This window comes from Paralichthys olivaceus, chromosome 3 (assembly GCF_024713975.1).
Source record: "Paralichthys olivaceus isolate ysfri-2021 chromosome 3, ASM2471397v2, whole genome shotgun sequence".
NCBI classification, from domain to species: domain Eukaryota; kingdom Metazoa; phylum Chordata; class Actinopteri; order Pleuronectiformes; family Paralichthyidae; genus Paralichthys; species Paralichthys olivaceus.
Window position 1 is genome coordinate 5,773,761 of NC_091095.1, and position 13,480 is coordinate 5,787,240.

General features: G+C 43.2%; 1 protein-coding gene across 2 annotated transcripts in view; it reads right to left on the bottom strand.

The window, feature by feature from the left end:
• Positions 1-4,303: 4,303 nt before the first annotated feature.
• The window catches only part of itgb3bp (integrin subunit beta 3 binding protein), a 121,577-nt gene continuing 112,400 nt past the window's right edge, over positions 4,304-13,480 (bottom strand). Inside the window, exon 8 of one of the 2 annotated variants that reach the window (XM_069521643.1) lies at positions 4,304-5,669. In XM_069521643.1, the coding sequence (XP_069377744.1) occupies positions 5,620-5,669 (50 nt within the window). In that variant the 3' untranslated portion in view covers positions 4,304-5,619. The remainder of the gene's footprint in view (positions 5,670-13,480) is intronic. The other variant, XM_069521641.1, reaches the window with a different exon arrangement.

A 13,480-nucleotide genomic window follows, 5' to 3' on the forward strand; every position in this document is an offset into this window, starting at 1 on the left:
TAAAAAATTGAGAGATTGGACTCCAGGACTACAGCCTGGTCTATGTTACGTGTTATTCCACATTCTGCTCTGATGCTCCCCGAGCCCCCGGAGAGCTCGGTCAGCCGGCGAGCTCCTCCGCTCCCCCTGTCTCCATCACTATCAATTGTCTTTGAACAGCTCCGATCATCACCTCAATTATCCGTTGTCCTGCCCACCTGATGGGTTTTTTGCCAACTATAACTTCTCTGTGGATGGACAGGGAATAATGACAGCTGAGGCCTGAGCCTGTAGCCGACCGGAATACAAAGCGACTGAATGGATGTAGATGTGGCTATAAAATTCGGCCACTTAAGCACATACACTTATTGATGCAAAAGAAAACTAAAAAACACTAAGAGAGACGCACACAAACGTGAGGAAATATGTGTGCGGCACAACGGCTGCACACACGAGAGATATCCAGAGATGTTGATGCAAGCGTGCACACACAAAACCCGATCCCACCGCCTCCTGTAGAAAAGCCATTTACTGACCGACCGCCAAGGTGTCAAGCTCTAAAGTGAATCTAAGAACGTGCTTGATGTGTTCTCTCTCTTTCTGTCTCTCTCGCTCTCTCCGAAGGCTCAGAGAAACTCATTTACCCGACAAATCCAAATACATGAGCAGAGTGGGAAAATGTATTCATACCACAGGTGATCTTATTACGGGCGCGGTAAACTGAGCAATGAGAACATCATCCACTGCAAATGACATCTAAACACATATCGACGAAGGAAAGAAAAAAAGTAATATCATCTGCATAATCAGAGAAAAGCAGGCGGATATGCCGTCGTCTGGGAAATGGAATGAATCTGAAAGTTCAGTGCCGGAGCATTGTGCTATTTATGCGTGACAGTGATTCGATTTAAAGTCAGCAAAAAAATCAACGTGTTGTTGGTGCATGGGAAATAGGTGTGCCATGGCTGCTTCAGCTATTAGCCAGGAAAAAACTATTTATATATAAACATGTATAGTTTACATGCAAGTGTGTTGGTGTGAGACGAGGCACCGGAACTGACATTTAATCACAAGCCAATAAAGCACACAAGCACATCAAATGCAATTATTACACTATTATATTAGAGAATGAAACCGTGGAGTCATGTAATCCTGACCTCCGTCCTGAAACTAACCTGGACATCATCTTTATTCTCCATCTGACCAATATCAACACTCTGTATCCTTATGATTTATTAATCCCATCGTTATGAACTCATTTATATAATTACTTCCATCACGGAGGTTGTGGTTTCATTGCTATTTGATCGTCTACTAGCAGGATTATGCAAAAACTGCAGAACTGATTTTCTTGAAACTTGGTGGAAGGGTGGAGAACGGACCAAGGAGGAACTCATTAACATCTGGAGCATATTTCATTAAGGGGGCGGACTCAGGATTTTTTTTTAAATGTATCTAACATTGTGAGAGTTTAGAGGATTTCTTAAGAAACAATTCTGAGAAGTAGTAATACTGCATTTCTGTGTGTTTTTTGAGGAAATACTGCCAAAGTAATATAGCGCATAATATATACATGTATAATGACATTGTCCTCACCTGGTAATATGCACAGAGATTCTCTGCTGTAGTTGGCTCATGATGGAAATTATTATTCTGCATTGACTCAGGACCATCCAGCCAGATAGCCGAGCCATTAGCATTTTCCTCTTTGTTCCCATCTATAAACATTTTTGTTGTCCTGAAGGGTCATCTCTGTATTCTTCCATGTCTCCCTTCCTTCGTAATGAATGAGTGTAATTACCAGGCCTGATTGGTTGGAAGGTCATTGGGAATCCTGTAATTTTTCACTTATGTTAAACTCGTGTTTGTGATGAATGTACCCAACCTTTCTGCATCCCTCCTTAGATTACTCTAGGCATAGAAATGCATCCACAAATTAAGCTGTTCATTGAACACTGTTTCCTGCCTGGCCATGAGTACGTTTATACAGATAAACAAATGAAAAGAGGTGGTGCGCTGGTTTTTTAATGCCTGGCCAGAGGAGCTATTTTGTGTTTTACTGTCTCACTTTTTAAATTATTTGAATTCATCGCCACCAAGTGGGCGTGTTGATGACATTTCTAACATGTGACTGATGCAAAACTGAAAACAATAAAAAGAACAAAAATATAACAACAGGAGAAGATGCAGACAAAGATGTCAAAATGCAAATACAGTGAGTACGTTGTTTTCTGCTGCAGAATTTAAACTTCATATCCTGTCATGTTCCTGTTTGACCCCGACAATCTCCTGCTGCGTTCTCCAGACGTGAAAGATGTTTTTCAGACATTTTCCATGTCTGCAAACATCTCTACAAACAAATCTCAGAACGAACTACAGATACAAAACACAATTTCACCCTCCATCTCTACTCCTTCCTTTTCTCTTCAGTCTCTCATTAACAACTCGCTCCTTGGCTCTTCACTTCTTTCTCGTTTTCCCTTTTCAAGCAAGAGAATACATTTTTTCCCTCAGACCATAAACCCACCAGCTCCATCTCTCTGAGTTCATTTTCTAAACTTTTCTTCCCTTCTTTGGGCCGATAATCGCAGTGTTTGGTTGAGGTTTCTCTTCTGTCGGTTGAATTAGTGGCCTGTCAGACATGGTTCTGCTGCAGGACGCTGGCAGCTGCCCCACTCACTCCACGGCTTATCAGCCTCACATTCAGCTGTCCATGAAGGAGGGATGGAAGGACGGGGGATCATTGGACAGAGAGAGAGAGATTGAGAGAGATCAAGCTTCAGAGAGCCAAAGGATGGAGGGATGTAGTGATCAAGAAGATGGGAACATCTAGAACCCATCCCTCTTTCTTGGGGAGGGAGTGAAGAGGTAAGGCTAGAGAATGGATGGATGGAGTAGATGAGTGCAACCGTTCAGGGGCCCCGTGGCCAAAAGCCAGGCATTGAGTCAGTGGACGAGCACAGAGGCTATACTCTTGTTGTCTTCCTCTCTTTCTCTTCCCTCATTTCTTTCTCTCCTCTCGTTTCTCTTACAATTGCCTAGCCGGTGGACTCCTCCTGGGCTTCTTCCTCCCTCTCCTTCTCCCCTTTCTCTCTCTTCACTCTCTCTTTTCCTCCACAATCAGCCGGCTGACAGGCGGACTGGGGCTATGATGGACGATGCCCTCTCCGAGTCCGACAACATTTTCTCTCAGTCCCTGAAGCAAGATCGGGCAGCATCAGAGGTAGGCCGGCGCTGGCCTCTTTCAGTGTTTGTGAGGTCCAATTGCTGTGTTCAGTCACCCCTCTCACGACCCCCATATCAGCGGCGCTGGGCTTGTGCAAACTGGAGCTGACCACACGGCCCTGCCTTCTCAAAATCTGCACACTGGCCGTGCCACAGCGAGCGGACAACATTTAACCACATTTCAACTCTGTGACTTTTCTCTCTTTCTCTTTGTCACACGGAGCAAAATAGAAACATGAGATTGTAAACAGAGGGAAAACTTAAATATAAGGACATCCAGACCTGTCAGAGAGGAAGAGTTCCTCATTTCACTTGACAATTCACAATAAATATATTTTTTATTTTATATGCACACTTGTATTTTCTGTAGTTTATTTTATATATATATATTGCCAGATCCTCCTTAATAACACAAATTTAATTAGGTTAAATATTTTATTCACAAGCACCAAAATAATTAGTCATAAAAATTCAGAAAACAAATCTTTGGATATGTTTGGAAAATTGAAATCTTATCTCACTCAAATGTTTCCTGCAGCATGGATGCAAGAAAAAAACAAAACATCCACGACTTAATTCAGTCTCATTAATTTGATAATGTTTAATCAATGAGCCCCGCTGTGTTAAAAGGTCTAGTTCAAACATTGATTACCGTCTTTCAATTCTTCCTCAACAATAAGCTGGGGGAGGAGGCAACTTATCATTATCGGCCTTAAGATTCTTTAATCTGCGCCTCCTGTGTTGTCTTCATAGTGCAAAAAGACTTATTATAGCTGAAATATCGAGTTTACACCTCCTCACATACACACACCCCCACCCCCAGCCACCGCCTCCTCTGCCCCGACCATCCCCATCCTTAATCCAATTTGTTCAGTCTCCTTGTCTACTGCTGGCACAAAATTAAAGGCCTGCTCCCACAAAAACACCTCACATTTCCAAGGTATTGGGCGCCCTGCAAGACTAGAAACTTCATTTATTCTGGCTAACTTCTCAATTATCTTCCCAGTAGTGGAGACGTGTAAAAAGTGCAAAAATCAATAGGATTCCATTCCCCTCGTATTGGAAAGGGGAAAATTAATGAGATAGGACACTCTCTTAATCAGAAATAAATGTTTTAATTCAGATAATGACATAGTTTTCCCTTGCAGAAGGATGACAAATGCCGAGGTGCAGCGGGCCCCACCAAGAAGCCATTTCAATTTTATTGTAAATATAAAAGGTATTGATCTGCGAGATGTACAAACCCTATTGCTTACAAAAGCCATTCAGGGGGACTGGGAAAACTATTAAGCGACGGGTCAGAAATCAATAAACAACACTAAGAGGTGGCTGTGCCTGCCCTCGCTGGCAGATCTCTGGAAAGCCAAATGGCAGAGTTAGTGACAGGCGGCTCGGTGGCGGAGCAATGTTAAGGATGATAGGGTCAGCTGGTTAATGTGGCGAGGGCCCTGACAGGTCGGCAGCCCACCTCAGAGCTGGAGGCCTGACAAGCTGCCATTTAAACAGACACTGACTCATCAGCCTGTCGCTACAGTTAGTGTTTCACTGCGGTGGGCCGCGGCTGACAGGAGCCATTCTGCTCTTTCTCTCTTTCACCCTATTTCTTTCTCCTTTACCAGCTTTATCTCCAGTCATCTGTATTTCACTCTCTTCTTTGGTGTGTTCTCATTTTCTGTTTATTTCTTTTTATCTGTGTATTGCTTTGCATCCACTTTAGAGGCAGCCAGCAGCAGTAACATATGCATGATGATGATACTAATATCAGAATAAATAAACCACTGGGAGAGAACAAGCTGTTTGGATTTAGCTCTGGTTTAAATGCACTGACAGCTGACAGTGCTGTCATGTTTGAACACATGTATTAAATCAAAATTTGAGAGATTTGTCTCCCTTTCCCATATTTCTTGTTTTGTTCTCTTCTACTGAAAACAACCAAAATGACAAAAATAAAACAAACCTCCGGCGTGAACCATCTATTTTGAAGTCGACACTGTGACAGCACATTTACACCTATCCTCAGATGTTTTCTGTGCTGTTTAAATATTTTACTGCTGCAGTGTTGACTGATGTTTTAAACATAAAGTGGATGTTGCTGTTAGTCCGATGGAAATATTTAGATTTATTCAATTTAAGAGTCAATTGAATAATAATAAAAAAAAAAAGTTCCAGTAAAACTAAACAAGTGTGTTTGATAACTCGAAGCGAAGGACTCCAGGGGACCAAATAGATGCAGGTGCATGGTGGCAGAAAGGTTGTAGTGCACCTCAGGGATGGATTGGTGTTGATTTTAGAGCAGGAAAAGGGAAAAGTTGGGTTTTGTGAGCAGTAATTATGAGGAAAAGGAGACGACTGACCAGCAAGCCAGGTCAGATGACTTAACCCCAGATCCATGCACTCCATTGGACTGTCCGAGGGTCAGGGCCCTCTGGCAGCTCTCTCATCCCCAGCCTTCGCCGGCATCAAACCTACGAAACACAGACAGTGTATTTCAACAAGTGTACCATGTTGTTTCAACAACACATGAATGACAGTACGGTGGTTTTTCAGGGAGTGTACCGGTGAGCAGGTGAGAGACAAAAGAGCGTGAGGTTATCAGCGTTTGAATCCAGCACACGTCAGGAACATGCGCTGCGCCTGTACCCCGCTGAGCCACTGGGACGCCACAGCAAAGCTATCTTAGCAAACATTGTAAATTGATAAATCATTGAAAGACGCAGAGGGACTGTATCTGCTGGGAGATGCTAAGCAGGCTTAGTGGGGATCAGTCTGTGAGTATTGCCATCTTCAGCAGGGGACATCCGCTACATCCGCCAGACAGATAGATAAATAAATCAAGGTGTATGCGTCTGTATACAAATGAGTGAGCCAGTAAAGAAGAGCGAGACGGCGGCTGGGAGTCCGGATGAGAGGGTGTGAAATAGGTATAGAAGGGGATGTCAGAGAAAATCCCACGCCATCTCCCCCTGCGTTGGGACGATGATGAGATTTAGGAAGGGTCAACGGCACCTATCAGTAGGTGAAGTGTTTAGTGGGTGTGTTTCTCTACCCCCCTCCTCCTGGAGTGTCATCCCGTGTCACTCTCATCTCCCCATCCTGATGACGAGGGGGCTGGGGGAGCTCGAGGTGCTGCCTCCCTCCTCGGGTGTGGGTCATTTGACCCCGCTATGTAATTCCTGCCTAATGCCCCTCGCACGAACAAAGCCTGCATCCGTGGTACACTCAGACCCCACTTGACCCCCGGAGCCCAACACAATGCAATTGGCCGTGTCATTATATCAGGCCCGCTCTGTCCCATCTCTCCCTACATGCAATGCGGGACTGTATAAATTGATTTCTAGCCGCCGGTGAAGCACCTTTGCATCCCTCCCACCGACGTGGGGAAAATGAGAAAAAAAATGACAAGGCAGGAAAGGTCATCTGATATCTTAGATGATATCCAGGGAGAAATGGGTCTAAACAGTCAGGGAAAAAATATTTATCTACAGCTCCATCTGAATTTCCATTTAACAGCAGCGGCAGCTCCGTCTGAAGTAAAGCGGTGTTTATCAGTAGCAGCTTTAGCAGACTGCTACTATAAACCAATGCAAATAAAGATGTAACATATTGGGAATACATTTGAATAATATTTTTCTGTATGTTTTTGTATGCATTGGCATTCAAATTACTGCATTAGATCATGAATACCCACTTTAAATTGTTTATTTCATGAGTTTTCTTATGACTTTAGAATATATTGTGACGCATAAAAGACCAATAATTTGACCTCCATTCGCGCATGTTTGTTTTTTACTTTAATAAAACTACTTTCAACTCTCACAGGTACAAACTTTTTACACTGGGGTGCTTGCTTTTCTTTTTGTTTTATAGCAGAACAAACTCCTCGTTTTTCACGACTCTGATGTATCTGGTGACTGCGACTGGTCCATAACTCAGGCTAAAGAACACAGGCACTTTCCCCACTTTGTTGTCTCACCAAAGAGAAGACCTTGCGCGGCATGGCACGGTACGGCACAGCGTGCGGCTAGGGGGAGAGACAATTTATGATCTGGTGACACCAGCAGAGGGGGTGATTTATAGTTTAATTTGCTGTGGTAATGGACAGAGGATAATAACATGTAAAATATTAATCAATGTGTAGCAACAGCAGACATCATTTGCTAAGCTTGTTATCCGCTGCTCTGCCCCTGACAGTGAACAATTAAACTGACACGAGGAAAACAAGGCGTCGAGCGGGAGAACATGGGCCAAGCCTATAGGGCAGAGGAGGGGAGGGGGTTTAAAGTGCGGGTCGAGGCCTGAAGGCGGGACGGGAAATAATTAGTAGTGGATTACTAGTTGTGATTGGTTGGGATTTTGTTATAGGTCAAAATTAAAAAATTAAAAAACAAAAAATTTGACTTCACTGTGAAAACCTGACAACTCTTCACAAATTTTTTTGGAACAAAGTATAAAAACATACATATTCAAAATGTTATTTTGCCTAGTTTTAGTTGAGATGGGATATTTTTTATACATGGAGAAAAAATACTTAAATAAAACCGTCAGGAGTTAATACACACCCAAGCCCATGAATATGACAACTATGTAAACCGGTGTTTTCTTCTGAGGCGGGAGACAAAACAAATTTTCCAAAAGGACCAGGAAGGGAACAGGCAGGTAATCTGAAATCATGTCCATCCGCTTGACCTTTTGTTTTCTGTGCCAGAGACACACACGTCTGACAAATGAGCTCTCCGAGGTGCACAGCCCAGTGCAGCAGTGTATTTTGAGTGATGTCTACATAATTAACGCGCAGTGGTTTAGCCTCAGTGATAAAGTGTGTGTATGATTAGGGCTGTTACAGGGATTCATCTAACCTTGTTGGAGCAGTAGTGAGATAGTAATATCCCCTCCTTGCTATGGTCGGATGGGGATGAATGATGAATTATAATCTCACTTTATACACTGAAACATTAGAAGCAGCTCCGGCTGGCAAAAAAAAAAAATGTTTATACGTAAAATCTATGAAATATTTATAAAATAATGACATGTAGGGTATAATATGATTATTATATATTTATAATATAGGATAACTAGAATGACGTGATGGATCAATGTGTAAAGAAAATTGCTAACATGATATTCAATAAATCAGAAAAATATAATTATACATTTCAAAATGAACGGAAATAATCAATATCATGTTTGCTAATTTGCCAAAAGGCGTCAATACAAAACAAATATATGTGCTGGTATCGCTTTATTTAAAATTATGTTGGAAATTATGATTTAGTTTTATATAAACTTTCCATTTAGAATTAGATAAGATAGTTTGGAAAATAAAACATCCTTCTCTTCTATTCTCTCTTATTCTCTGAACCTCGCATTATTTTTTTATTCTTTCTGGGGGGTGTTTCATCCCTCTCTCTGTGTGTGTGTGTGTGTGTGTGTGTGTAGATGGGGGTGGCAGACAGTCTTTGGTGTTAGATGTATGTAAGGTCATAGTGGGAGATGTGCCTCGGACCACAGGAGAGACTTAACAAGAAACCCCTCTCAAAAATTCAATTACAGCCTCAAAGAAATTAATAAATCCCTTTTTTTTCTGTTGGTAAGAACAAAAATTTGTCAACCTGTCCATTTTCCCTGCATCTCCCCCTGACCCTGGTCAATTACATTGCTTGTAAATAGTTTTTATACATGTTCAAATAATTGCTCATCCTAATGTGCAGTGATCTGTATTCGTCATGCTCCGTGGCACCGAGCCCATCACTCGACTCCGCCACCCGGAGCCATTTTGCTGCCGTGGCTGTAAGTGAAATTGAAATTGAAGTTATAATTGATATCGGGGCCCATCACCATAATGGGTTCATCATAGCGCCATCTAAAATATTAATTTTCTAATTATGGATAAATGATCAGACAAGCTGAGCCGGCGCTGGCTGCGGAGCCCCTGGGAGCTGGAGCGATGCGGATGGGAGGACAGGGCCTTGTAAAGCCCACAAATCTTCTCTAATCCTCTCCCGCACAGCGCTCCGGCTCCATTCCCCCCATAATGGATAAATAATAGTTAAGAATCAGGCTGTTAAGCTCAATTTTCTCTCTTGCGCTCTCTCTTTCTTCCTCTCCCTTTTTATGTTTGTATGGGCTGCCAGTGCATTGTTGAGTGCATTGAGTGATCCGTTTTTTTTTTCTTCCCACTTTTCCTCTCCCTGCCTCTTGTCTTAGCAAAGCCTCCATTCTTTAACCAAATTCTAGCGCACACAGGGCTGCTGTGTCAGAGGGGGGCCCTGCAACACAATTTAATTGCAATCACTTAACCAATGAGGCTACTTAACAATACATCTATTTGCACAGTACAAACCCACGATTGTCCTGCACACACACACACATGCAGGCACGCATAATAGCAGGCTCTTAAAGATTTTCAACACAATGATTATATGCATTTAAAGGGAAGACTGGAAAATTCCACGATTATTTTCAAAATTCAATTTGATCATATACCCACAAAATCCCCATATTTATTCACAAATGCCGACTGGGTCATTAAAATTAACCTTTTCACTTGGCAGGTATGAGGCGAGGGAAATGTCCTTTTTATGTGGTTATTTAGGAAGGACGACACACACACGTCCAGGAATTAAACATGCTTTGGCAGAACGTAAATTTCCGTTTTATGTGGCAATACTTTCTGCTAATTGTTTCCCTGCACCTTGATCCCATAATTAGGCCTTTACTGATTACCTAATTACCCAGCAGCAGAAGGGCAGGTTGACTGCAACATTTCAGCCATCGTTCAAAGGCTCATTATCCCTCTGAAAGTCACTCTCTCTATCTCTGCCCCCACCTCCCCCAACCCCAATTCCCTCTGCCCCCTCTCCTCTCCTTCTTCCTTTCCTTTTCCTGTCCTCCTTGCATCACCTGCTCTCCTCTCCTCAGTGCGCTGAGGGTAGCAGGGAGGAGGTATAGTGTGTGGACCACAACGCTCTGCCACCCCTCCGCATTTGTCAAGCTGTCCGTTACAATGGCAAGTTTGCCACATCGCAACTGCCCCTCTGACAGCCAAGTTTATATTGCAATGGGAAGCCGCATGTCGAGGGGAGTCAGGCGGGGTGGGGGGGTGGGGTACAGGCAAAAAGGGAGCATTTGTAGGGGCAGGTGGAAGGGGGTGGAGAGAGAGAAAGAACTAAAGGGAGAATGAAAGAGGTAATTTATAGGTGGTGGGTTTGATTTGCACTGGCGCTCTTGTCTCACGGCAAGATATATGTCAGGAGTGGCTTGGAGGAGGATGGAGGAGGGGACCAGGGAGGGGATGTTCCTGCTCAAGCTCTCCCAACGCCTCGGGCCCCTCCTGGGCTTGCTCAGGTGCACACAGCCTTTCTCATTTCACTGCACAGTGGGGCCTCCAGACACGGCAGTGCAATGAGCCCCGGGGACAACCCCTATCTTGTTGCTGTCATCCAGTCCTGTCCTCTGCATCCTTTTCTTTCTTTAAGGCTCCTTTAAAACAGAAATGATGTGATGTCACTGTGAAGAGAATCCATCATTAAACCACCTTTGCGTGTTTACACTGAACAGAATCATTTGCCTTATTACCACCCCCCATGTATGATAGCACCCTGGAAACAGAGGCACGACACTTAACACAACAGCATCAGGGTCTTTCAATCTTTACACAGATGTCGCTCTGGCTCTGTGAAGGTCTCTCCTGCTGGAGAGAACGCTAAACAATAACGCACCACGATAATGTTCAGAGGCGGAATAAAGACGCAACATTCCTGCATTGACCAGTCTGTGTAAAAGTGGCATCAGCTTCTACCTCATCCTCTTCCCCACCCTCCTCGCTCTCTAATCCTGGGGCCCCTTCGTCTCTGTCCCAGCAGGGCAGGCCCCGACAGACCGGGCACCGAGCGTTTTTTTTATGTCGCAACAGGGATTTGACTCAGTGTGGGACAACACGGTTAATCACTAATCCAATTTTGGGGGCCCTGTGTGTCAGCAGGGTAGGGTCTGTGCTCCTGTCACACTTCATTAGGGCCATTACAGACCATTTTCCTTTTTGTTTGCAGGGTTAATGTTCTCAGTGACACATTGAACACCTAGAGGGCAGGTAGGGGGGACAGTAGAGGGAGCTAGAGAGATGTAAGGGCAAGGATTAAAACCATGCATAAACTAAAATACTAATAAAATTAACCCAAATTTGAATCACCAGCTTGGAAGGGAGTCAGCGGTCAAACATATTCGAGGACTGTTAAAAAGTCCACAGACTCCTTCATGATTTATAAATATGATATCTGAATATAACAGTAACACAGAATGTGCATAAACACTTTCTCATCCACAACAGACAGAGATAATTTAGTTTCTTAAAGTTACTCATGATTTTATTCAATAATCATTAAGCCTCCGTACAAGAGCTCCCAACCAAAAGTATTTGTGCAATGTACAAAGAATGCCTCTGTTTTCCTCCGTCTTGTCTCCAGCCGTGTTTTGCGACCAGGCCGCTGATCATCCCGGAGCTGCCAGTGCATCTGCTGTGACTATATCACAGAGTCTAATTGGCATGAAAAGAGCCACACAGAGCGCCATAGCTTGCAAGCCGGCCGTCCTATTATCCCCACGGACATCTCATTTAGGGGGACTCATGCAGGGAACCCGGGCTCCGACTTGCATGGTTTAGCATCTTTGACAGGAACATGTCCTCCTGAATGCCGCTTTAGTGACGCTTATTCAGAAAGCAGTGGGGCGTGCAGAGAGAGGAGGATATATATTTACAGGGACATACTCACAAAGGCCTCTATCTTTAAAAGGAGATTTTTGTTCCTTAGTGATTTGTGGGGTTTTTTCATGATAACAAGTGGGTGCAGGAATTGATTTAGAGGAGGTAAGTTATTAAATAATAAATATTATCCGATATTGTCTCATTTTCTGTTTGGTGATTTTCAGTTTTAGCTTAGTAAATATACATAAAACTAAAGTGTTTGATGAGTGGATGGATTAGTGTATAATGGGTGAAAGCTGTTATTGAAATCATCAAATCAGATTAATGGGAAAATAAATAGTCAAATAATTGGCTACTGCTGTTTTAAAATTAAACAATGAATGATCATATATTTCATTGGATGTTGATTAGGAATCTAAAATACTCCAGTTTTTTCAAGAATATCAGTTGCAAAATTATAACGTAACAAGGAGAAGTGCATGTGTCCTGAGAATAGAGAGCTCTGTGACAGAGGAAGCTTGCAGGAGGTTTGGAGAAAGCATCCATCTCGTGGTGTGAGATCAATAAGAGGCAGTGGGGCCGCTGAGCGATTGATCCATTTTAGACTATGCCATCAGCTCAATGTACAATTCAATATAATTTACTGGGCATGCTGAATTTCACAGTTTTGCATATTTAATCAGGGTGGAAGTCAAATAAACAACCTATGATTTAAAAATGCTAAATATATATTCTGTTCTGTTGTCAGAAGATTTGTGAGATTAAATTTTCTTGTTGCGTGGATAGAGTTTCTGTCTTCGCTGCTTTCCTACCTGTCTGTTTGTGATGTTTTCCACTAGTTTACTTATCTCATATTCACAGTTAGACTCACCTCTTCAATATTGTCTGTCTATCTGCCTTGCTGACTGACTTCCTGTCTCCCTGGTCTTTATTCTGTCTATATCTGCTGCATGCCTGAAGGCCCGGCCAAGCCTCCCTCCTGAATCGGCTCGCAGTGCTTTAACACACCACCTCATTAACGCACGTAAATAAAGACGGATGGTCGGCGATATTCCCACAAATTTGTTTCCCATTACACTGGGGTCAGCAGTAATTGCAGCTGGCGCACAACTCCCCTGAGTGTGCATACAGTTACATTCATATTACAGTAAATCAACAAGGGGCTAACAAATTGTCCTGTAACACCCACCACCCACCCATCCATGATGGGGGTGGACATTCATTCACGACGGTCAGCTGTACAGTCGCTGCGGTGAGAGGGAAAGTGAAAGAAAGAAAGAGAAAGAAAGAAAGTGAGAAGGATACAGAAAGAAAGGAAGAAAGAGAAAGAAAGAAAGAAAGAGAATCTGGGTAACCCCCCCCCCCCCCCCCCCTTTCTTCTGTCTCTATCGCTCTATTACTCCTGAGAGGGCCACAGGGCCTACTTAGCCTGTCCAGGCCTCGGGCATCAAACCTTTGTGTGTTGAATGCAACATGATAAATGTGAGAACATGCATGTGTGCAATATGCACTCTGCATACAGAATAATTCAGTATTTCTTATAGTACTGCAATTATTTTTGATGCATGTATTCAG